The 25,647-nt window shown below is 32.3% G+C and overlaps 1 protein-coding gene across 1 annotated transcript in view; it reads right to left on the reverse strand.

Annotated features, from left to right (window-relative positions):
- Positions 1-556: 556 nt before the first annotated feature.
- The window catches only part of ft (cadherin-related tumor suppressor fat), a 365,299-nt gene continuing 340,208 nt past the window's right edge, over positions 557-25,647 (reverse strand). The window contains exons 7-8 of the mRNA XM_065501811.1: positions 3,404-8,789; positions 557-3,334 (exon numbers count right to left, since the gene is read on the reverse strand). Coding sequence (XP_065357883.1) covers positions 565-3,334; positions 3,404-8,789 — 8,156 coding nt within the window. The 3' untranslated portion in view covers positions 557-564. The remainder of the gene's footprint in view (positions 3,335-3,403; positions 8,790-25,647) is intronic.

Raw genomic sequence — 25,647 nt, forward strand, 5'->3', positions numbered from 1 at the left:
AGCTAAATGACTTAATTTTATTTTTATATATCATTATAATTAAACATTTATTAATAAGTATGTATAGTTCTATAATATCTTAGTGATCAGTTCTTTTTGTTTAAGTGAAATTTCGTTCGTTTACTTTTTAAAGGCACTGCTAGTTTGTATGGAAGACGTTTTGTTGTTTTAGATAATTTAGTTTAAATCATTTTATAATGAAATGGCTTGGAGAAATTTAGACCTAATTTAGAATTATAAAGATTTTTGATTTCTTTGAAATACATGGCAGAGGAAAATTGAAAAAAATATATAAAAAAAAACATTTACAAAAGTTTAAACAAAATTTTATAAAATCTAACAATACCTAAACTAATACTAACTAACTACAAAAAACAGTTAACACAGCATTTTGTTGCTATTCTATATCTTATTATTATAAATCGTCTTCTACTATTTTCGTATTCTATTTTTTCTCTTTTTGTTTAGCAATTTTCCAATATTATTCTCTTTAAAGCTTTACTCTTCAAAAGTCCTTGACTATATCTATAACTACCCTTGTGTTGCATTTTTTTCTGAAGTCTCTTAAACATATTCCTCTGATTGTTTATTTTGACCCTGATTCATTCTCAATGATCCTGTGGTTCTTTGATCTGAACCTACATTATCTGGTAATTCGGCTATATCTTTAAATACTCCTACTAAACTCTCAAAATTTGGACCCCAATTAAGTAAGTATTCCCAGCCCATAGGTGGAGGGGCAGAGGGTGAAGCTGCACTGTTGACTTGTCTATATAAAGCACCCATATGTGTTGATACATCATCATCGCTGGCTACCAAAGTACTAAGAGATCCCCGAAAAGAGGAATCAAAGCCATCAAATGAATGCGGCGGCATGGGTGGAGCCTTAGCTACTGCTGAACCTCTACCACCATCACCACTCATGGCTCGGCCTACGGGATTGCGTTCATCGGGTATACTTTTGCTGGTTGAGAATTTGGCATCACCATTAATGCTGTTGTTGTCGTATTCAATCTCCGAACAGGTAAAACTATCATTGCCACTTTCATCGGTGGACGTGGAACTGTGAGCATCTACATCTGTGCTGTGCAAACCTCCGCCCAAAGACAAATGGTGAGCTCCTACAGGACCCCTAGGTGCTTCACTGCTTGATGATACTGCATCGAGAGTAGAGACTAAGCTTGAAGTTCTAGGCCTAGCATTTAAACGTTCAATCTCTTCGGCTGTCAAACCCATGGGGGCTTGTGAGGCTGTTTGGGTTGAGACTACCGGTTTTTGGCGACTGGCACTTGAACTTTGCCCTGATAGTTGTGACATTACTGGACTATTTAGGCTTCTCTCACTATTGCTGTGCAATGCATCTTTTCCAACACCTCCCGAACTGGAAGTAGTGGCCAAAAGTGCGCTTTGAAGCGGTTTACCCGAAATATCATGCAATGTTAATATTCTGGGCTGTTGAGAACTCAATTCTGAGCTGGGTGACAGTCGCGCTAAAGGAGTACTTTGATGTTGTCTAGGCGTACTAGAAGGTGGAGGCGGTTGATTTGCTTGTGGTGGTACACCGCGAGGTACAAATGGTCCTCCCACCCCATGTCTGGGAGAATGTCGATGTTGTTGTTGTGCTGCTGCTGACTGGTGTTTGTGATGTGTATAGGAGGCTACAGGGGCTGGCGTAGCTTTATATTTACGAACTCCACCAGCCTCGCGATAGCCTTTGTAGTGATACACAATATCTATATCTGAAGGAGCTATGGAGCTAGCGTTTTCCAAATCGTAATGTTCTGGATACTCAGAGCCCATATCCACAGAACTGGTATGATCATGGGGATGGTGGGATTGACTAGGTGGTGGTATGGGTGGATGGTGTTCATCACGTAGAGGGGGACTTTTACTTACCACCTCTCTTTCAATGATGTCTGGTCGTTGGGGCCTTTGTTGCTGATGTTCGCCGGGATTAATTTCTCGCTCTTTGAACTTCTTCGAAATCAATTCGGGACCCACCATATGATGACCCGGCACACTTCTAATCAAATCGCCATTGTCATTGTGATAACCCACTTGAGCTTCATTGCCATGCATTCCTCTGGACAAAACATGATCGGCTTGATTTTGTGAAACTCCAGCACCACCTAGCATGGTAGAAGGAGGATTATGTTTGATTTTAAAGCCAGGAACACCACAACTTAAACTGCCAATTTTTTCTTGCTTACCACGGAAACGATAGATGACATACGAGCCCAAAATAGCGACAACCAATATGACAAAGAACACTATTACCAGGGTAACTCCTATGCTAATAGGATCAGCCACCTGGGCGGCACCAATGCCCATGACACCAGCACAGCCATGATTAATTTTGCCACGTGATAGAACTTCACTAAATACGCTGCCTGAACCATTAAAGGGCTGTATTTCGTTATTGATGGTGAAATTAGCAAAACAACCTTCATAGTTTGTGGGCATGTGTTCCTGTAGCAAATATTCTCTTCTTACGCCACCCACAGACAAAACCGTTAAATATGGATCCAAATAGTCATGAACGCCAGCAAAATCTAATTCCTCTCCAGCACGAGCATCATCGATTATAATGCGTAAAATACGATTTGCGGAGTGCAATGTTATATTGTGCCATTTGCCATCGTTCAACTTGGAAGGATTACTAATAGTCATATTGACTATACTATCCTGATTGGAGTAATATAGCATTTTACCATTTTGCAACTCCAAGGAAGTATAATGATTGTTACTAGCTGCAAAAAGTAGCAGACCATTTTCCTTGTATGTGCGGAACATTAAACTTAAAGTCTTGGGTAATTCATTGGTTTGTGCCAAGGCTGTCAAATTGTCATGATCTATGGTGAAACGACGTTGTCTTGTTACATCATACGACCAAATGCTATTACCCGCATAGAGATTGTCCAGCAATTGCATGCGTCTATGTTTTTCAGTAATTTTGAATTCAATGAAAGCTCCATCAGTTATACTAATAGGTTCCAAAGAGTTCTGGCAGTCGGGCGAGAGTAAACTGCCACCACATTGACACATAGCCGTATCCCAGCGATCCATGCAACTACCGTAAGGACCACAAAGATTTGCAGTTAGGTCTGTGTTGGTCGACTGTATACAGGGACTACCGTTCAGGTTGCGGTTACAGGTTAATGATATTGATCTTTGCTTAAGAGGTTGACTAAGATTAAGCGCGCGACCATTTACAGAAACACTGTGAACACAACCTACCAAATCGTCGGTGTGTAGTTGGCCGGGGCGCTCTAAAACAGGATCTGCCGAAATAAGACCACCCACTAGTAAGGGTTGCTTGTTGAAATTTAGGGTTCTAAAAGAAAAATAAAAAAAAAAACAATTAGTTTTTATTTTAGAAAAATAAGTTTGATTTTATACTCACCCTATAGGACCCACATCATCAGCATAGCAGGTTGTATCACCAGGTCTGCATTCCTCACAAACGTCACCATTTTCTACACAGTTGGCCACACTTAGAGACATTACACGGCCATTACGGGTAGCCGTCACTTTATGCCAATTACCATCAGCCAAATTCAACTGACTGCTGCCTCCCACTACCACAGTTGTTATGGCAGTACGAGCTCCACCAAATGAAAAGAATGCTTTGCCTCTTACCACTTCAATTGCTACGAAGTCAGATCTTCCTCCAGACTGTATACCATAGTTATACATTAGTAAAGCATCCGGCTTAGTTGTAGCAAATACTATTGAAATATCATTGGTTGCTGCATCCAAAGGAGGGAAGGACATGTATGACAAATCACCAAAGCCAAAGGTTGTCTTCTCACAATGTCTGCCGTAACGACCCTCAGAGCAAGTACATTTATAGCCAGGCTTAAGAGCCACACAAATGCCACCATGTAGACAGGGATTTGGTCGACAGGAATCAGCCACATGTTCACATTGATTGCCGCGATAACCTGGACGACACAGGCAGAAGAAAGAGGAGCCATCTGGACTAGAACGACAGGAACCACCATTACTGCAAGGGTTACCGGAACACACATCACCTCGTTCCTGCTGGCAATACTTTCCTTCACGATTAGCTGGACAGATACATTGAAAATCGAAACCCAAGCGGCGACACTGTGCATTGCCATGGCAAGGATTGGGAGCACAGGGATCTTGCCGCTTGTCACACTGTTGTCCCATAAAACCATCAGGGCACTTACACACAAAATCATGTGTAACCAAAGGACCACTGAAGATTAAAGATTCACTGTCAACGATATTTAATGTCTCCGAATCATGTAATCTCCTCTCAGAAGTACATAGACCACCATTGTCACATGCCTGAGCAAATGAACAGGGATCATAACCGATAACCACATTGGTGGCTGTCTTTAGTAGTCTCGTAACAGCTTCACGTTTCTTGCTCAAGCGATCCACAACATAATGGGGCAAACGATAACCTTGATTGGCCATTTTTAAAGCAATCATGACCTCTAAATCGGTAGCATTATAGGTAGTATTACGCACACTATAAACCAATAGGTTTTCCGAAGAATCTACCGCCGATTTCATAAGTTCTACAAAGTTACGGTAGTAAGATGACAAGAAATTTTCAGCTGTCATATTGCGTATCAATACAGTTATTGAGTTGGCTATGGTGCTGTTGTCGAAATTTTGGAAACCTACGGTAACGGTGGAAACCACATCTCCATGTTTACCATCGTTACCCGATATCGAATAGGAGTAACCATTATTCACTGAAGTTTGGTAGGTAGTGTGCAGATCACAGGCATTGGGTATGATCAACAAACCCATAGGACTTGACTGTGAACTGGGTATTATACGGCATCTATAATTGCCAGTTACATCGGCATCATTGGGATGAACATCTGCTATTTTTCCTATAGGCATATTGTCATTAAAGACATTTAGTAGTACATGCACTGTGCGTGAAGATGAAGGACTATCATTTTGATCTAATACCTTTATGATCAATTTGTGTTGGGCCTTTTGTTTGGGTTGACCATTATCCTCCACGTCTATGATGGCTTCTAATTCTGGCGTTTGTTCGCGATCAAAACTGCGTGTTGATTTCACTAAACCTGAATGTTTGTCTATGGTTATAAAGGCCTTGTGTTTACCTCCAATTAAATAGTACATGAAAGGACCACCATTTGGTGGCAAGTCTGGATCGGTGGCCGAAAGAGTCATTATTGAGGTGCCAGCTGGTTCATTTTCAGAAATATAACCAATTAAGCCATCACTGGGGAATGTAGGACCATTGTCGTTAACATCCAGCAACTCGATTCTTACCATAGTCGTACCTGTTTGTGGCGGTAAACCAGTATCTATGGCGCCCACTACCAAATTGTATTCAGGAACTTGTTCTCGATCGAGTTTCTTGGAAGTAGCAATTTCACCTGTTTGAGGATCAACTTTAAAGGTTTGATTGATGTTGCCATTGATAATTGAATAGCTGAATTGGTTATTTTGTGGTCTAACATCTTTGTCGACAGCTTTTACATTTACAACTTTAGTACCTACTGCGGCAGCTTCTGATATTTTAGCCATGTACACAGACTTAAGGAATTCTGGAGGATCATTACCGTCCTGTATGGATATAATAACCTGGGCTTCATCGGTATCATTACCACGTATACTGCCATAGTTTTTGGCCATCACCGTTAAAACAGCACGACTTTGAGTTTCACGATCCAAATGGCGAGATACATAAAGAAAGCCCGTTGAAGGATTGATGGAAAATCCTTTGTCATTACTGGAACCCACCAACAGATAATAAACATTGCCATCTTCTCCCGCATCTTTGTCAGTAGCTTGTATTGAACCCACTGGTGTTCCCACTTCCGCAGACTCAGAGACATCAAAATGAAAGACTGGTTGCACAAATTGCGGATAGAACTCATTAACTCCTCTAATATGAACAATTATTTTGCACATGCTATGCATTTGGGAATCAGGATTGGCGGCCATTACTTGCAAACTGTATTCGTTTCTTTCCTCATAGTCAAAACTAACCGAAGATGTTATTACTCCAGTATTGGGATTAATGGCAAAGTAATTTTTACCCGAACCAGATGTGATTGAGTATCTTATGATGGCGTTTTTGGGAGAATCTTTATCTTTAGCTTGAGCCTTAAATACATAACTATGAGCGGGTTTATTTTCGGATATAAAGGCATGATACTCAGACTGATTGAAAAGTGGTGGATTGTCGTTGATATCTGTGAGTATTACAGTAAGTTGGGCCACTGCAGTTTTAGGCTTAAAACCTAAATCTTGTACCGAAATATTTAAATGATACTCTTGTATGGAATCATAATCCAAGGGCTGCAATATAATAACAGCTCCAGTTTCAGCATCCACTTTAAATTCAGATCTTTCATTACCTCCGGCTATGGCATAACGTAACATGCCATTGGGACCTTCATCTCTATCCGAAGCTGATACTGTCAATATTGTGGAGCCAATGGGTTCATTTTCTGGCACTATTACCTGATAACTTAAGGCAGTAAATTCTGGTAAATAACGATTTTCTCCTGTGACAATGATATGAACGAGAGTTTCATCAATCTTGGGGGGTACACCATGATCGGACGCGTTTACATTTAGATAGAACAATGTATTGGGTGTCACTTCTAAGGCCTTGGATAGAGAAATCCAACCATCTTGCTCACTGATACTGAAGAATTCTGTACCATTACCATTCTTCACCGAATATTTAATTTCTGCATTTACTCCTGTATCTAGAGAATCATGAGCTTGAACTCTTACCACTCTTTGTCCAACACGAGCATGCTCGGGTACGGGTGATAAATACAATGATTTTTCAAATTTAGGAGCATGATTATTAGCATCGACTATGTTTATGTTAATCATGGCTTCTGAATACAAAGGAGGTTTACCATTGTCAGTAGCTATAACTGTTAGAGTATAGACGTTTTCAGGAGATGCCTCATATTGCGAGTGTTTGTATTTAATGGATTTCTTGCTAAATATATCTCCAGTGGCAGGATCAATAGTGAAAATATCTGATGGATGTTGCAATGAGTATGATATTACAGAGTTGGGACCATGTTTGTCTCTATCATTGGCTTCCACCAGACCAACAAATGCCACTGATCTTTGCAATTCCGGAAAGTTGAAACTATAAAACTCCTTTTTAAATTCTGGAGCATTATCATTTTGATCTTGTATGGTTATGGTAATGGGAGTATCCGATCTCCAGGCACCATCTGAGGCAGTAATTTTCAAAATGTATTCATCTTGTTCTTCGCGATCAATATGGCCAGCTACGGTTATATTACCGCTTACAGAATCTAATTTGAATTTTTCACCTGGATTTTCGGTTAAAGTATATATGGCATTGGCATTTACTCCCTCATCCAGATCCATGGAGGTTACTTGTATAACAAAACTGCCAATTTCAGCATTCTCAGTGACATTAACCGAAAAGAGTCGGGTAAATTTAGGAGGATTATCATTTTTATCTAGAAGATTAAGAAGAACGGTGGCTGAACCAGTTAATTGAGGCATACCCTGATCTACAGCTTCTATGGTTAATTCATAGTGACTTATTTCCTCGCGATCCAAACGCATGGTGGTATAAATCTCTCCAGAATCTGCATCAATTTCAAATGTGCCTTCAAAGTCATCCAGCAAACGATAAGTTACTTCACCATTCTCACCAGAATCACGATCATTAGCCTTAACCTTGACTATAGTTTGTGGGGGAGATTCTTCTTCCATAACTTCCGAATTATAAATGAGTTTCTCCATAACGGGAGCATTATCATTGGCATCGGTAACATTTATAGTTAAAAGCATAACACTTCTTAAGGGCAAACGATCCGAATCTAGAGCTTCTAACCAAATTTCATATTGCGCAGCCAGTTCATAGTCCAAACCATCTTTACCTATAGTAACCACACCAGTACTTGAATCAATTCTTACAGCTTCTCCCAAATTACCACCAGCAATTGAATATCTGATATTACCAGCAGAACCTTTTTTGGGCGATGAGGCTGTAATGGTGGTTATCTTTTTACCCGGCGCTACATCCTCTGACAACATAAACTGGGTATTTGCCATGTAGTTGAACGAGGGAAAAAAGGAGGATGGTTTCATGGAGATCATGAGTTCAGATTGTGAAGATTTTGAAGGAACACCTTGATCATAAGCTTGAATCTCCAATGAATATTGTCTATTCAAATCAGAACCCAAATTTTGTTTAGTTTTTATAACGCCCGTTTTGGCATTAATCGTGAAGTATGCCACATCTTTGCCACTGATATTATACATAACCAAAGCATTGAGACCCTCATCATTGTCACGTGCCCAAGCACCAAACACAAACTCATTATTAGCAGTTTTATCGGGTATATTAACATGATATTGATTGGCTTCGAATCGTGGCATATTATCGTTGACATCCTTAACACTTATGGTCAAGTTGACCGCCGTTGCACGTGGCTCTGTAGCAGAGCTATCTTGAGCCATTAGGGTAAGAAAATATACAGCTGTCTCTTCTCTATCCAGCATAGCAGCTGTAGTTATTTCACCGGTTTCTGCATTACAATGAAATCTTTCCAATTTTTCTCCCAGCAGTGTAAAGCGTATTTTGGCATTTAGTCCCGCATCTTTGTCAATGGCTATGGGTTGTATGACTTTAGTACCAATTGATAGATTTTCCTGTACAGTTGCAAAATAGGATTGTCTTTCGAACTCTGGACTATGATCATTCATATCTTGAACGATGACTTTTACAATGCCAGTTCCGGTTAAGGGGGGTGAACCTGGAAGAGAAAGAGATAAAAAACAGATCAGGAATTGGGTTTATTTGGAAAATGTTAAATTGGTTGTAATAATGTAATTGACATTTTCTCAAATATTTTAACTTTCTGAAATTCTTATCAGTATACAAGCATTTTAATCCTACGTTTTAGATTAACCTCTAATTACCCTATAATCATATACCTATAATTTTAAAATAACTAAACTTTAAAATAAATTCTACGTTGTTAAAGGAAAACGACTATTTTTAATAAATATGTCTTTGGCTATCTGAAAATTTTTTTGATTTGCTTTTCTTGTTTACTGAGCTTATATTGCCAAAGCAACAAGATGAATATCTAATTTCTATGTTTTTTTTTCTTTTGTGTATAAGTTTTGTTTAGTTAGCAGACGAAAAACATATTTGTTATGTATAATTCTGTATTTTAAACCTGATCTTAATGCCTTAAGTATATGACCATATTTCAATATCACTCCCATGAACTTTTTTTTTTTCTTTCGTTACTTCAGTTTTCATATTGCCACCAAAAAAAGACAAAAAAAAATATGCATAGAAGCAGCCCAAGCTGTAAGACTAAAAACTAAAATAAAAATGAGGAAAAATTAAACCGCATCATATATAAGCAAGAATTTGCATAGCAAATGGTAACCCCTAGCAATGTAATTTTCATGGTTTTCTGCCATATCGAGTACAATAACAAACTAAACGCACATGCAAAAGGAAAACTACAAAAAATAGAGTAAACTAATGGCAATGGCTGGAGCAACAACAAAATACTAAAAACAGCAGCCTAAACAGATCGACTAGGAAATGTGGAATGAAAAGGACGGACTGGGGAAGGAAAAAACCAAACATAAACACATACTTTAACTTTGGTGGTCTAGCTGTTGCCTTAGTTAAACTTAAGCAATAATACCAACAACAACAATATCAGTAACTTCAAAAAAAGGTGCAATGTTACAACAATTGCCAATTGTTGTTATGATTATCATGCAACAGCAGCACTACCACCACCATCACCACTAGCTTCAGCATTTTAACAACATATGCTATTTTTAGTTGTTTTTTTAATTTTTTCTATTATTTTGTTTATTTATTATTTTAAGTTTTTTTTGTTGGTTTGTTTGTAAATAAATATAAAGCATATTTTTATTTAATTGCAAAACATGACAAAACAACATTAGAGAAAATATGGCATTTTTTCTATTTTTTTTCGTTTATTTGTTTGTTTGGTTTCTATTGATAGTGTTTGTCCAACTAAATATAATAACGGAAAATATTTGTTTTGTTACTTTCCAAGATGTTGAAATAAGAAAAAAAGAAATAGAAACACGTGCAGTTAACCCTCTAATGAGTAAGAAGGCTGAAATGACATTTTTATTAAAGGTTAAGCAGGAAGCATATGCACAATTTTTAAACATCAGGTTGAAGTTATTTATAAAAACCATAAACAAACATCTCGATACTTACAAAATCATATTCCAATTAGAAATATGGTAAATATAATGGAAAATTTAAATAGACTTCAGATAGAAAAAAAGACTGTATAGAAAAAAGACTGTTATATTTTTAATGAGTAATAGAAAAAATCATAGAGAATAGACATAGAGCGGAAACTCTCCTGCCAAAGACCTAACTCAGTTGTCAAAAACCTAAGTGGTGAAAATGTATTAGTAGAAAAAACTATGTGAAAACAAAAACAACACTCGTATGTGTGATTATTTTGAGTAATTTTTTTGTTTGAGTTTTTTTCTAGTTTCCGCTCTATGTTTCTCTATGGAAAAAATTATTTAAAAAAAATTTATTTTAATATAATTTGTAGGCAGTTGAATACAATACTACTGAAAATTAGCTTTTTTTACAAAATCTGCTTCCCTATCCACATTTTTTAGGGCGGCTAAAAATGGTAGATTAATTCAAATAAATGTTTTCATTATAATTTGTAAAGAAATGTGAAAATCTCGAACTGACAGTTTTGTTTTTAATCATAAATTTTGTTTAACAAATCAATATTTCAATATTAAATACATGTGTATATTAAACATCTTTTTAATATCTTTGAGAAAAAGTTAAATGAATTAAGCTCAATTTTTGTCAAAATTTAGGCATTTTAAAATTATGAATTTGATTATTTTTCATCACTAGGTGGATTTACAAATTGCAAAAAAACTCTCTGTTACTTTGGAATAACTACGAAGATATTTGCAAATATAAAGATTTTAAAATTGAAACTTAAATATATTTTAATGTATAAGAGATAACTATCGGGATTTTATTTATTTCTCTATTTGTTCAAAATTCATTAAACTTTGCAAACTGGAGGTGGTCGACTTTGTTATCACAAATTAAAAGTTTTGCAATTGGACCGATAATTTCGTAGATACAGATTTTTTATAAATTTTGTCCAATGTAACATACTGTGTGCTGTCGAAATTGCAATTGTTCGAGTAGTTTAGAAAATATAGATTTATTACCAATTTGTTTGTATCGTCGGAAATTCCTCCCAATTGAAAGAAACTTCCGGTTGATACAGATGTAGCTGAGTTGACAATCTTCGGTCGATTGATCGATTGTCATGGGAATGAATCTTGACAGACATTAAATGGTAAGCTATTCAAATAAATTGGCTTATTGGCAGAAACGGTACGCTTTATCTTTTCTTTATGCAATCTTTCTTCATATGTATTAAAAATAGTTCAATTAGTATTACAGATTTTTGAATTTATTTGCATGCCCTGCTTGTTGATGCAGGTGCGGCATCTTAGCAAAAATTTCTTCGTAATTCGGCCATAACCGGCTGAGCTATGTGTGCAGTTGCACCATCTTGTTGAAACCAAATAGAGTTGAAAGAAATTCTCTTTCGGCGTAGTTCCGTAGAAAATTCTTTTAGCAGTGTCGGTCTCCAGTATCCGTAACGCTTTGTTCGTTGTGTTCAAAGAATTATGGTTCGACAATACAGCGTGAAGAAACTGCATACCACACTGTAACGTGAATTGGTTGCAATTCCCTCTTATGCTGTATTTCTGGGTTGGAACTAGGGTTCTATAAGTCGATTGTTCGATTGTTGTTTTGTTTGCTTTGTCGTTCAGATCGAAATAAGCCTCATCAGACATGAAAATACAATTCAGTTTTTTTTTTTAATGGCGGCTTTCATCAGCCACCATGCAGAAAAACTTAACAATTACAATTATTATGTTTAAAGTATGAAATATTTATTTTGAAGATAAATTGTAGGTGTTCGTATTTCAAATAAAACTTATTTTTTAACATAATTTTCTTGAAATGTAAATAAACTCTCTTGAAAATACTATATAATTTTAAAAATGTAAAAAAATCACAAATCTTCAATGTTCTCAAATCTCACTCATAAAAATATTGTTTCGTTTGAGTGTTTTTTGGAATATTTTTTCTTATATAATGTTATTATTTCTGACTTTCCTAAACATCGTAAAAATCTCTTCTAAATTTCCGAATTGGACTTTTGAGCTCCTTGCTCAGTTCTCACTCATTTCTAGTCAATCTGGAGTCTTACTATTGCGGTCCAGTGTAATAACAGGAACAACTAAGTTGTGGATTTTATGGGTGGTTACTATCGATTTCAAAAATCTTATGGATTTTAAATTGTTATAAAAAAAATCTTGTAACTTACTGTCAAACAGTTTGAAATTTTGAGCGTCTAAGTCTTTTTTACCTTTTAGACTCAAGAGTTTCCCACACATAACGTTTATACTTTCATTCTCATTTCATATCCTCCATCAACAGAAGAGGCGATTAAGCCTGTGTAAAACAAACTCATGTTTTAAATACGAAACCAAAATGAGATTCCTCAAATTGTCTATGATAATAATCTTAAGCAGTGTGGTATTGAAAATTAGTAAAATTCGTCCAGTTAAAAAATAGTTATGAACCTGAATGTGAGATAACGTAGAACAAATTTAAGGTTTCTTACGAAAACAGAAGTGGTGAAATTCGTTTAACCTGTATCCGTCTGCATGTGTGTGTAAAACACTCTCATGTCTAAAATATAAAACCGAAATGAATGATATTCAACTAAAATGCTTACCATTATCGTAAGTTGTATGATATTGAATATTAACTAAATCGGTTCAGTTAAAAAATAGTTGTGAACCAAAATGTGAGACCACCTTGAAAAATTTTGATATTTGCAGGCTAAGTATGGATAAATATAAATTATATCTATTTAATACATCTTTTATTGTTAGACACCTTAATACAACTTTTATTGTTAGACAACTTGTTTTAGAAAATATAAATGATATGTAATGTAATTTCATTGGAAATATCTACACAAATTGTGTTAAATACTTTGGCTCTTATAGGTTTAATAATAACTTTTTTCTATATTATTTCTCTATATTGATTTTGAAAACATACAAGCGTTACAATTTACAACACGCATAGTTTTCTTTTGTTTAGTGTAACAACAAAACAAGGGAGTTAATTAGAATTATTGTTAAGGCAACATCATATGCAAAATATTTGCAATTTATAGCAAAAACCAAACAAAAAAAAAAAAATGCAATTTAAATTGTTAAAATCAAGCTAAGACAAAAAAAATAACACTAAACAAACAAAATCTCATAGCAACATCGATGTATAGTTATAAATGTACGAACGTACTTACATTTGATGATCCTTATGTTATCATATGGTAAAGGCAAAAAAGAAATACAAAAAAATAAAAAAAACAATGTGTGTGGTAAAAATTACCTTTTATGGTTATATTTCAATTTGTGTTCATTAAATTAGAACGCATGGCTGGAACTAAAATAAAACTATTGTTCTATATATTCCAGCATGTATGCCAGTTCAAAAAAAAAAAAAAACAGACCAGCAAAAAAACATCTCTTCTAGTTTAGATTTAAATCTGATAATGCAAAGAACGACTAGAACATACAACAATTGTTTTCCTATAATACTGTTCCAAGTTGTGAATACTTTTCACATATTTAAAATCACATAAAGAATATTTTTTTCTTATTTATTTTTTTTTGTTATTCAGTACAGTTTATTTTAGTACGTGTGCTCTATACATCACACGTAGTATTTGTGCTGTGTTGCCGGAGATGTTCTTGTAATATGTCCTTGTTATTATAAATTTTTCGTTACTTTTATATATATAAATTGTATATATAGACTATTTTAGTTTTATTCTTGTTTTTTTTTGTATTTTTTGCTGCTTAACCATGTTAAAGCTTGTTAAAAAATTTTATGTGAAAGAAATGATTTTTTAAAGTTCACTTCATGTCATTTTAATATAATCTTAGATATTGACCATATTTTTTTCGCTTGTGCTTTTAGGTTTAAGTTTTTTTTTTTTGGTTATGGTAGATTTTTTCTGTGGAATTTAATAGCAGAAATAATGGATTATAGAAATTTTGTGTTTGTTATTTATGTACTGAAATAAAACGCATTTTATTGTTAAAATTTCTTATTGAAGTTCTAGAAATTCATGATTTTATTTGCACAATGAGTTATTTAAATATAAATGTTAGTTTTTAATTTCAATTTAAAAAATAGTAATCCTAAAAATTTGCAATGCTTATCACTAGAAGAAATATTCCGAGTTTTAACAAAAACCTATACTAAGAGTTAGAATGTAATATTCGACTATTCCGAATCTTTAATACCCATCGCTAAGATAAAAAATACACACGTTTCATCGTTGATGCCAATACCAAACTGAAGATTTTTCAAGATTTCTGGAAATATAGTTTATTTTAGTTTCGATTGAAAGTCGATTTTGAAATTATTAAGGACAAAGATTTATATACTTTGCGTTCCATCTTGATGCACTAGCAAATAATTAGCCGTCTTTTAAAATACCCCAATCTATTTTTTGTAAAACTTTTTTAAAAAGAAGAGCAATTGCTAAATTATGCATCAGTTAGCATAAAGAGAGCTTTTTGGGTTAAATATGTTAATGGAATTTGAAATGTATGCAAGTTTGCTTTAATTTCATGATAAATACAGCATCAGTATTTTTTTTGTCTGGATAGGACAAAGACTCAAATTAAATTCGTAAAATCAAAGAAACACTGTGGTGCTTTTTGTTAGGTTAAGCAAGAGTGTTTTTCATAGCCAAATCCAACGATCCTTATTGCTATTGATCGGTTGTAATAATACTTGATGCAGCTCCAGTAGGCTCCACACTATAGAACCATTGCAAGAAATGATCCTTCAATTCAATGTCAATTCAATTCAGTTGCAAAAATATCATTTGTTTCTTTACCAATGCAGCAAATTGTCATTAGAAGTGTTCAACTTTCATCTTATTCATTGCATGCAAGACTCATTTGCTAGTCTAGACAGCAGATAAATATGCCTCCTAATCAATGATGATATGACATAGTAATGCTTTATAATCAGATAAGCCCACAACTGTCTAGCAAACCTGCAAGCATTACACTGTTAATCGCCAGAATATATGGTTGAAAAACACTTCAGTGATCTGGATGTGTTTTTCTTATAACAACAGCCTTCCAGTTGGATCCCTATTTATAGAGATCTACCAGGAATACCATTCTACTAAACATACCCAGACCGTTTTGTGTAATCCACCATCTATTCTAATCCACCATATTTCGAAGTACAATTTGGATGAATTCATGAGTTCATCATCACCACCTGCTCTATGTACCAAAACCAGTGGCTGATGGTTAAGTATTATATCGAACGAATCATTGACATCATTCCTTTTCCAGATTCTTATGAATACCAGAATAACTCTGGATAGTCTATAATGAGCCTATCTTATATATATTTTGTAGCATCTAAGATAGTCCATTTTGTCCACAACATGTCAGGCCATACCGAAGAATTGGACGAACAATTACAGTATAATGTTTAAAGTGAAAGCTTTTTGCAGCCTTCCCCAATATCCATTTTACAGTTGCTAATTTTCATCACATTCCGTTTGATGCTCAAGATACTAAATCAAAGTTTCGAAAGAATTAATTCTTAATTCAATTATAAAAATTACATTCAATTGTATTGCTTAAAGAATTCATTCGAATTAATTCATTGGCTTAATTCCTTAGTACTTCAAGAGTATTCTTTATAATACTAATTCTTTATTGAATCATTCAAGTTTTTTTAAATTAAAATCCTTTACACAATTTGTTGAATGAATAAATTTTTGTGAGGGTCGTTCCATGATTGACCCTACCCTCCAAATAAACCCTATATCAGAAAAATATTTTATTGTCATATATTTATGGTGGATGGTCCGGCATTAGGAAATCTACGCTCAAAGTTTCTAGAACATCGTTCCTTAAATAGTCTTTCTGAGCTTTCGGTCATGAAGGTAGAGTGCATCAATGCCTATATCAAGAATAGCAATAGGCTAATCACGCCAGACACGAGAATCTCCACGGAGAGACCTAATGTCCGTCAATTGACTGGTGCATAACATTCTCATCTCTTCTTCCACTTCTTTATTTTATCTGACTGTCCCCTTCTCTTTTAATTTCTAACAAAAAGGGACTTATTGCTTGGACCTAAGTGAGCTGATATCTTTCCAGCCTCCACCATGCGGCTGCCTGTTAACCTGTTAACCTGTTATTAATTATTATAAGAGAATTATGAATGTTCAAGTAATTTTCTGAGGGGGCCTTGTATGGGGACTAGGAGAAAATGTTTCCCAATTTTTGCCATACTTTACAATATAATTTCACAGTACTTTGGGCAAAATTTTATCAGGATTGCCGCATAATCAACGTATTTATAACTGCTCAAACTATATTTTGGAGCGACATTTGTATGGAGGCTAGGCGAAATCATGGACAAATATTGTCCTCATTAACATAGAGTATATATGCTAGCTCCTTTTGTTTGGGCCTTATCGTTTTTCAACAAGGAGGCTGACGGACGGAGACAGCTAGATCGTCTTAGAATCTTATGAGGACCCAAAACACACAAATAATCACCAAACCCTCAAAAATTCAAGTAATTGAATTGTTTGTTGGAATTTGACTTGAATGAATATGTAATTATGTTTTAAACTTGAAACATATTTGAAAAAATTCAAGGCTTGAATTACACTTGCTTTCAACTTTTGTAGGTCTGCTATGAATATTTCGTTGTGTTACAAAAGGAATTAAAAAATCTTTTTAAAATGTTTAAAGGTCTCCAAAGGGTAAGTGTTTACCGAATATGGTCAAAATCGAAAGGTTAAAAATTTGTGTTTTTCTATGTTCTTTGGTGGTCACATATCATGCGTTAGTTCCCTTCTTTCTAGCAAATCAATTAGTTTAAGTTTTTGAGGCATTGATAATAACAAGTAAGATTTCAGAATATCTTATGAAATTTTCTCCTATCTCTGCAATAACTAACATCTTAGATCTAATTTCACAATATTAAAAAATAATTTGCCAAATAAAAAACTAAAAATCATTTAGTAAATGAATACTTCTAAATACTCCTGCTACAACTTTAGTTAATAATAGCACATTACATTGCAATAATATACTACAATCTTGAATTGTAACATTTATTAACAAAGTAAAACAAAAGAGTATAAGACACGAACCTTACAAATGAAACAATTGAAGATTCCACAACTGAAATATTTTTCTAAATGCTGCAATAACATTAAATATCTTAGGTAAAGATATAAACATATTTGAAATTCCGCGGTATATAAAGAAATATATGTATGAATTTAAAGGAAAATATAAAAATTAATCATGAATATGCAAGTGTGAGTGTTGTATGGATGAGTAAAATTTTATAAAAAACTAAAAAAAAAAATGATACAAAGTTAAAAGAAAATGCAACTAAATTAAAATTTATGGTTTGCAGCAAAAATTTTTGCGTTCTTAAATTCTTCAATGTTGCTCATCACAATAAAACGGCAACAATATTAGAGTTTTTTTGTTTTTGTTTATTTGTGGTTGTTGTTGTTGCTGCAACATAGTTTGAAGAAAACCTAGAGTAAAAAAGTAAGAAAACTAAGTGAACAGTATGATTTTTATAAACTTTCAAGTAAAACTTCTATTAATGTTGTTGTCGTTACATGATTGTTACATGCACAAAAGAAAGACATTTTGGTGGTATTACAGATGTTGGAGTTTTTGTAGTTGCTGTTGAGCTGTTATTGCTTTAGGCGGCAGATATCTAATAAAGCATCCTGTATAGTGGAGTATGTATAGTAAAAGCTAAGTTTTTAGCTGTTGCCACAACAACATTATCATGTATTTCTATTTCTTACTGCTTTCTATTCTATTCCTAACAATAAAAGGAAGTTAGTTTGTAGTCGAGCATGTAGACAACATTTTAACATAGAAACTACATGCAACTTAACTTTGATGACAGTTTTCTTACCTAGATGATGTTGTAGTCTTTCGTTTTTTGAGCAAAAAACAAAAAATAAAAAGAAATTCATGCTTAGAAGAAGGTCATTTTGATAGAAATTTTTGATAGTTTTGTAGTTAACTCAAAAAGTTTTTTTTTTTGTAAATATGTGTAAGTATATAAAAAAGTTTATGTTGTGAAATTTTTTAAAACATATTTCTAAACAAGAAAATTAAAAAAAAAATGTTTTAAAGCTATAGAGCATTTCTTAAAGAGGAAAACCTTCTCAAAATAATGTTGTACTTTGATGAATTTACGATTGTCATGGTCATTTTTGCAACAATTTTTACTACTAAAGTAAAAACTAGAAATGCAAAAAAATAAAAGATTCTTTGCCACATTGTCGGCATCTTATTGTTGTTGTGTTGTATGTGAAGAACAACTCGTGGTATTCTATCACAAGATATCGTGTAAATTGTAGTGATTTATTTGTATATTGTCGCATGGTTACAGTTTTTTTTCTGTCTTCATTATTTTCTTCTTGTCATCATCATCATCATTAATGTTATTGAAGTCATCAAAAATCCTCAATGCGAATATGTAACTGAAAAGCCAGTCACCCAAAAGCCATTATAGGTATGTGGTATGAGTTTGTGTTATACTAGATTCTTGTTATAGTTATAGTTTGTTCTTTACGTTAAAGGAATTACTTTTGAATAGTTGTCAAAATATAAGCAACCGTTAATTTGTTTGCTGCAACTTTGTTTTGTGCAAAAATGTTCGGGTTTGAAATACAAGATTGACAGATTTGGAGAGAACGCATGTATGCTTTATATTGTGATATTTTGCGGCATATTAGAATATATTTTGCATGATTGTTTGAGAAACTTGTTTTAACAAATTAACGTTTTCTCAAGTACGCATAAGTGTTGAGATTTTAGTTTCCCAATTTTTTTATTTTTCATCTACTCGCATGTTTTTTTTTTGGAAAATTTCCGTTTATGGTTTCGTAGTAATTTTTTAAATTTTAACAATACAATCTATTTTAAATAAATAGTAGAAACAAATATTTTGAAAAAATATATTTGAGTATAATTTTTATGCAATTGAATAAAATGCTACTGAAAGTTTGACTATTTTTAAAAAATCTGCAGCACTGTCTACATTCTATATTAAAAGGGTAACAAATAAATGCTAGATATATTCTAATAAATATATTTATTGTAATTTGTGAAGAAATTTGAAAAACTCCATGTGATATTTTTTTTAATTTAATTAAAAACTGAGAATTTTGTTAAAAAAATCCGTTTATTCGACCATTGCCTGAAGAAAGCTGCAGGCTTATAACGATTTAGAAATTTATTGTTAGTCAGTCTAGAGGCTAGGTTTTATCAAAATCACATTTTTTTAGTAAATTTTAGAAAAATTTTAAAAAAAATTAATTTTTGTCAAAGTGCATGAAAATTTATATTTGATTATTTTTTACGAATAGATTTTGATGAGATTTTGGAAAAATAGTATTTACATATTTATATGGAGTTTATTAGATATAAAATAATGTCCATAGAAAAACAGTTGGACAACTATTACGAAATATATTTGTGAAAAACAAAATAAAGTCATGGGAAAAATCGAAAATTTAAAAATTTATACTTTAATATATATTAAAGTATAAGATATATTAGAGAAAGGATTTTCTTTATTATCACATTTGCTTTATAACAAAAATGCATGCACCAAAATAACTGCTCATCTTTTGAGGCCAAGAACCCATCAAGCCAATTTTGGATACTCTGTTTCAAAGTGAAGCGTATGTCAGAGAGAGCGTTCTGCATCAATCGAAACAAATAGTATAAATAATTCATCGAGTTTTATTATCGATATCTCATTTTGTTCCTATTACATGTGGCTTTGCGATAAAGCAATAAATCTAAACAATTTCTACCGTTTTCGAATTTTCATGATTTTTCTAAAACAAACAAAAAATTATATTTTCACATAAATAATACATGTATACCCTACATCACCATAGTGGGGAGGGTATAATGCGTTTGTGCAGATGTTTGTAACGCAAATGTTGGTATACACACAAAATTCAACATAAATAACTTTCATATAGACATAAATCACACGGCCTAATTTCATGGTGATCGGTCCATAATTGGTCAAAACTCCCATATAAGGCCCACTTCTGAAAATCACTCACGAATATAAATTATTGATATTTTAAAAGAAAAATGTTTTTGCTCATTTACTTAGTGTATGACCGACCATAATTTCTTATTTGTTTTTTCTTCAATTTATTATTATAAATCCGAAACTACTGAGCCGATAAAAATGCAATATATATATGAAAATTTGTACATAGCATGGGGAAATTTTTTTAAAATTCAATCAAAATCATATCAAACAAAAATGTTTAATTTTGTGAATATGAGCGAATTCACTTAATTGTGAATGAATCGATTTTTATGATCGATATCTCATTTTGTTGCTATTATATGCGGCTTTGGGACAAAGTAATAAACCTGAACAAGTTCTGCCGTTTTCGATTTTTCTTGAGTTTTTTAAAACACAAACATTTTCTATTTTCACGTGAAAAATATATATTTTTTGCTTCAATTTGTTATAATAACTCCGAAACTTCTGAGCCGATTAAAACGCAATATATAAACAGATTAAAGGTTATGTAAATTTTAACTTTTCTAAGTTTATTTCAATAACATCGGACTAACTAGTTTTGAGTTATCATAAATTATGTGGAGAAACATCTAAAAAATTCACAATTTTAGAAAAATAATTTAAAAAAAATTTATCCATAGAATTAAAAATTTTTTCCATTTTTTGTACTTAGATAACCATGAAGTATCAAATCTATATTGTGGTTAGTGACGCCCTTTTTTTTACTGTTGACCAGTGTAATTGATCAACCTATGAAAAGGGTTCTACGGCTTTAGGTTAGCAAAGTTAAAATTTGCGAAAAAATAAATTTTATGGGAAGTAAATTAAATATTTTTTTATGTTTAATTTTATGATATAAAATTATATCAAATATTCCAGAAAATATTATTTTTTTTTTTTAATTTTTTTGTAAAATATTGCTTACAATCCGTAAAAGAAGGTACAGTGGTGGCCACCAATTTAAGAGTATGAAATTTATTATTAATGTTTCTAGTTTCTGAAAAATGTTTGGAAAAATCGGTAACACATATATGGACAAAGATATGTGGAAATACGTTGACCCACCTCAGCGAACATCCGCTCTTAATAACATGATATGACCGAAACTAATTGAACTAAAAATACGAAATTTGGTCCGAATATTTTATAATAATAAAATTATAATGATATAAAGGTGAGAAAATATGTTTATTAAAAAAAAAAAAAATTTTTTGGTCAAGTTGTAGAAAAATTTTATGTGTTCATGGTGAATATGTATGAATTGACACAGTCGAATAAAACACACTTGTGTGTTAAAACAGTCCTCATGCATACATATTTGCGGAAATATTTGAAAAAAATAATTGACCATTACATGGAATTTAGCAAACAATTTTTGTCTTAAATTCCTGGCCACCACTGTATATCTAATGGGTTTTCACGGTTATATGTCATATATAAAGGAATAATCAAAGAACATATTTTGAAAATATGGCAATTATAGAAATTTATAGGCTTTTTTATTTTCCATCAATGTTGAGAATTATTTAAAAAATAGATAGTTGGTAAATACTGATTTACCTGGACAAACACAAAGCAAACAGAACAATATATTTTATTCTTTTCTTAATAAATTGATCTATCAATACAATCAACTAGCATGACGATCCGTTACCTAGTTTTCGAGATACTGTATCTGAAAGCGGACCAAATTACCTAAAAATAGTCGGTTTTTTTGAACACTGAAAATCAGTCAACTTTGGAGGGCTATATGCAATTGTAATAATAATAGCATATTTGAAATCGTTGATTTTAGTAACAATGATTTTTCCAACTTCAACCTGCAGCCTTGATCTAAAGGCGCCACTGTGGTACGTTCAAATTTTTAAAAAATGTATATTATTCTTTCCTTAGAGCAAATATTGATTTAAATAACCAAGCTTAAGTTTTGAAAATATCACAATATAAGCTGATTATTATATTCTCTCGTATAATGTCATGCTTTTTCGTCAAATATTTTATTAATGAGAAAGTATTGTCGGATTTTTCTTATATTTATTTTCATATCAAAGTAGCTGTTTTAAACACTTGTTTGTTCTAATTAAAAGTTTAATAAAAAACTTTAAATATTTACTATTATAATTTGCAGTAAAACAGAGGAAACCTTAAAGCCTTCAATGGCCAATAGCAAAACACATGTTTGGAAACATTTATTTATTAAATTAGCAGCTATTTATTAAAATAAAGTTTGTGTCTTAACTCTTTTGTTTTAAGGCAAAAGCCTCAAATCAAGAAAACTGTAAATTTCTCTAAATTAACTAAAATCTATGGCTAAATATTAGATTTAGTTATAGAAATTAAAAAGCTTTTTTACTCTTTCAAATATTATAATGATGCCTCTCAACATTTAGAGTTTTTTAGCTTATCACTCTGTATGTCAACTTTCGTTTTGACTTTATGAAAGACCAGCCCACCAACATCTAAATGTGTAATAATATTTTAACATATAAACACAAACACTCATACACATTGTTACATTTAACACACAGATACACCGACACTTGTGTGGTGTACAGAACAAGCCCAACCCAATTGCTTATGTATAAATATCATTATGCGGATAACAGAAGCCAACATGTTTTCGACTTCTTATGTTTCTGTTTCTTTTGCTTTTATTTTGTCTTATGATCAGAATAACCTAAACACTATAAAGAAGACAAAAACTAAAACAAAAAAAAAACAACAATATAAAAAAAACGTTTAAATACGCACACTCATACACATAATTCCCAACATAGCTTTAAAAGAAAATTTCTTACCAAGTTTTTTTTTTATTTATTTATTTTTTAGCTTTTACATAGACGTGTGTATATTTATGTTTGGATGGCATGGATCCAAGAAAGTTGTACTTGTTGTAGTCAGTCGTCATATGAAAGCAACAGAATTATAAACTATGGCGTCGTCGTGGTGTTTTTTTTGTAAATTTTATATCTATGATGGTGATGAATTGTAATTATGTTTACGTTTTTAACTTTACATTTACTTACTGACTTGCTTGTGGATAAGATAGTAGTCAATGTGTAGTGTGTATTTATGCATGTATTTATATAAAGAATTATGAATGGTTGTTTTCAGAGTGTCTGTGTATAGTTTTTTTGTATTGTAATATTATTTCTTTTTTTGTCTTTAAGTTGGCGTAAATTATGATGGCGCTTATAGTTTATTGTTTACTCTGTTGACAACTGACAAAGACATCAGCAACGAGTCAGCCAGCCAGCCATCCTACTAACCAACCAGTAGAAACTTTATTATCAATTTTGTTGTTTTTTCTTACTTTATTAATATTACAAAAAATTCAAATCATGCGCCATTTTGTTTGAGCAAGACTTTAGGTTTTAGTTATAGAAAAAGAAAAAATGGTAGGAATATTAATAATAGAATATGAAGACTAAGAATTTTAACTTAAAGAATATTCAATTAGAAAACTGCTTAGATTTGTTAAGGTAGCTTTAAGTGGAAACATTTATTAAACTAGGGTTATTTGTTACTTTCACATTTATAAGAAAAATATAATGAATTTTGCAGAATAAATAGAAGCAATGGTTCCTTTTAATATTTAATTTAGCTGTGAAGGGCTCATTGTCCCTGAAGTCAGAAGAACCAAGTGATTTAAATCGTATTTACTTCTTACATTCATTAGCATTCATAAAGAGATTTCGAAAATGTTTCTAAATTATGTTTTTTAATTTACGGACTGGTGTTTGAAGTTTTATTAAGTATGTTTAATAGCATAATGGCAAAAGTGCTAAGTCCCTTTTCACAAATTTACTACTGGATATACAAAAACATTCTAAAATTCCTTGTTATAATATTTTTTAAATCTCCCAACAAAAAAAAAGAATACCAAGCATTAGTAAAATCATTGCTGAGACTCAATATTATGTAGTTCCATTTCGTGTGAAACATTAATGAATTTAACGCGTGGCTGTCATAGGAGGGAAGTGATTCAAATTGCTGAATTGTAGGTATATTAGAAGTATTCTACAGTATGTTATGAAAGATTATATCTTTTGGATACGTATTATAAATGATAACAGTATTTTAACTTCTTTGTAAATTGTGAAAAATATCAGCTGTAGAAATTTTGAATCATAGCTGACTAAAGTAATAAAGAACATTTTAGAACTACATACTTCCAAATTGTTCGTTATCTTCACAAAAACTCCTCTCAAAAGGCAAAGTTTTTGATATCAGTAGGCATGATGATAATAAGTTTCAAAGTGATCAAACAACTTAGATAAACTCAGTTCTATTTAACAGAGATAATAATTTTTGCAGTTTTGAAAAAAATGGATTTATCACATTTGGATACCACAAAAAGGACTTAGCAGTTTTATTCTAACGTTTTGTCTATTCGAGTGTATTTATTAAAGATGGAGTCCAAAGTCCCTCAGGAGCGGTGCAGTGGGTTCTCAAATTAGGGCACTGCAGACATGCAAAACTTTCAAACATTATTTTAAAGTCGGTTTTTGGCTGTCATTTATTTTTATATAGTTATTCAACATTATAGTGTTAACAAATTTTTTTTAGCTTTGAAAAAAAAACTATTATTAATTTCTTTGTATTTCTGTTATTATTTTGTTATTTAATTACTGTAAAAAAGAATCTGAACTTATATTTGTACTTATTAGAGTACATCTATTAATGTCAATTTATATTTTTCATCAAAATTGCTTATTATCTTAAGATAGATTGTAATTTAAATAAATATGGGGGATTTCATGTCAAGTGAACCAACTTTTGAAATCGATGTCTTCCGATCGGGATGAAATTTGCACCAAGGTTAGCTCTATTGGATAGTAACTCAGACACAATTTTTCAACAACATCGGTCGAGAACTCTCTGAGTTATAGGGGGTAAAATTTTGACAATTTGGTCAAACAGGGGTTTTTTCTTATCCATGTAACTTATTACCTATTGTTCTTAGCAAAATGTGTTCCAAATAGTATAGATAGCTATTTCTTCGATCTTTCGAAAAAAAATATTTAAAAAAAAAAATAAAAAATTTTTAATATTTTTTTCCGAAATCAAAAACTTTTTTGACTTTTTTTTAAAATACGCTATTTTTTTTTATTTTTTTTTTTTCTTAAAATAAAGTTTAGATATTTTCCTTGAACACCTACTTGGTCGCTTAGTGGGATGCGAGTGGGATATCTATCAAAATAAATATTTTGTAACTCAAAACATAAAATTTTTGACTTTTTTTGCAAAATCAAAAACTTTGTTGACTTTTTTTTTTCAAAATGGACCCTTTTTTAATCTTTTTTTTTAGGTCAAACAAAAGCTTAGATATTATCCTTGAAGACCCTTTTGGTCGCTTAGTG

Source organism: Calliphora vicina, chromosome 2 (genome assembly GCF_958450345.1).
Source record: "Calliphora vicina chromosome 2, idCalVici1.1, whole genome shotgun sequence".
Lineage (NCBI taxonomy): Eukaryota > Metazoa > Arthropoda > Insecta > Diptera > Calliphoridae > Calliphora > Calliphora vicina.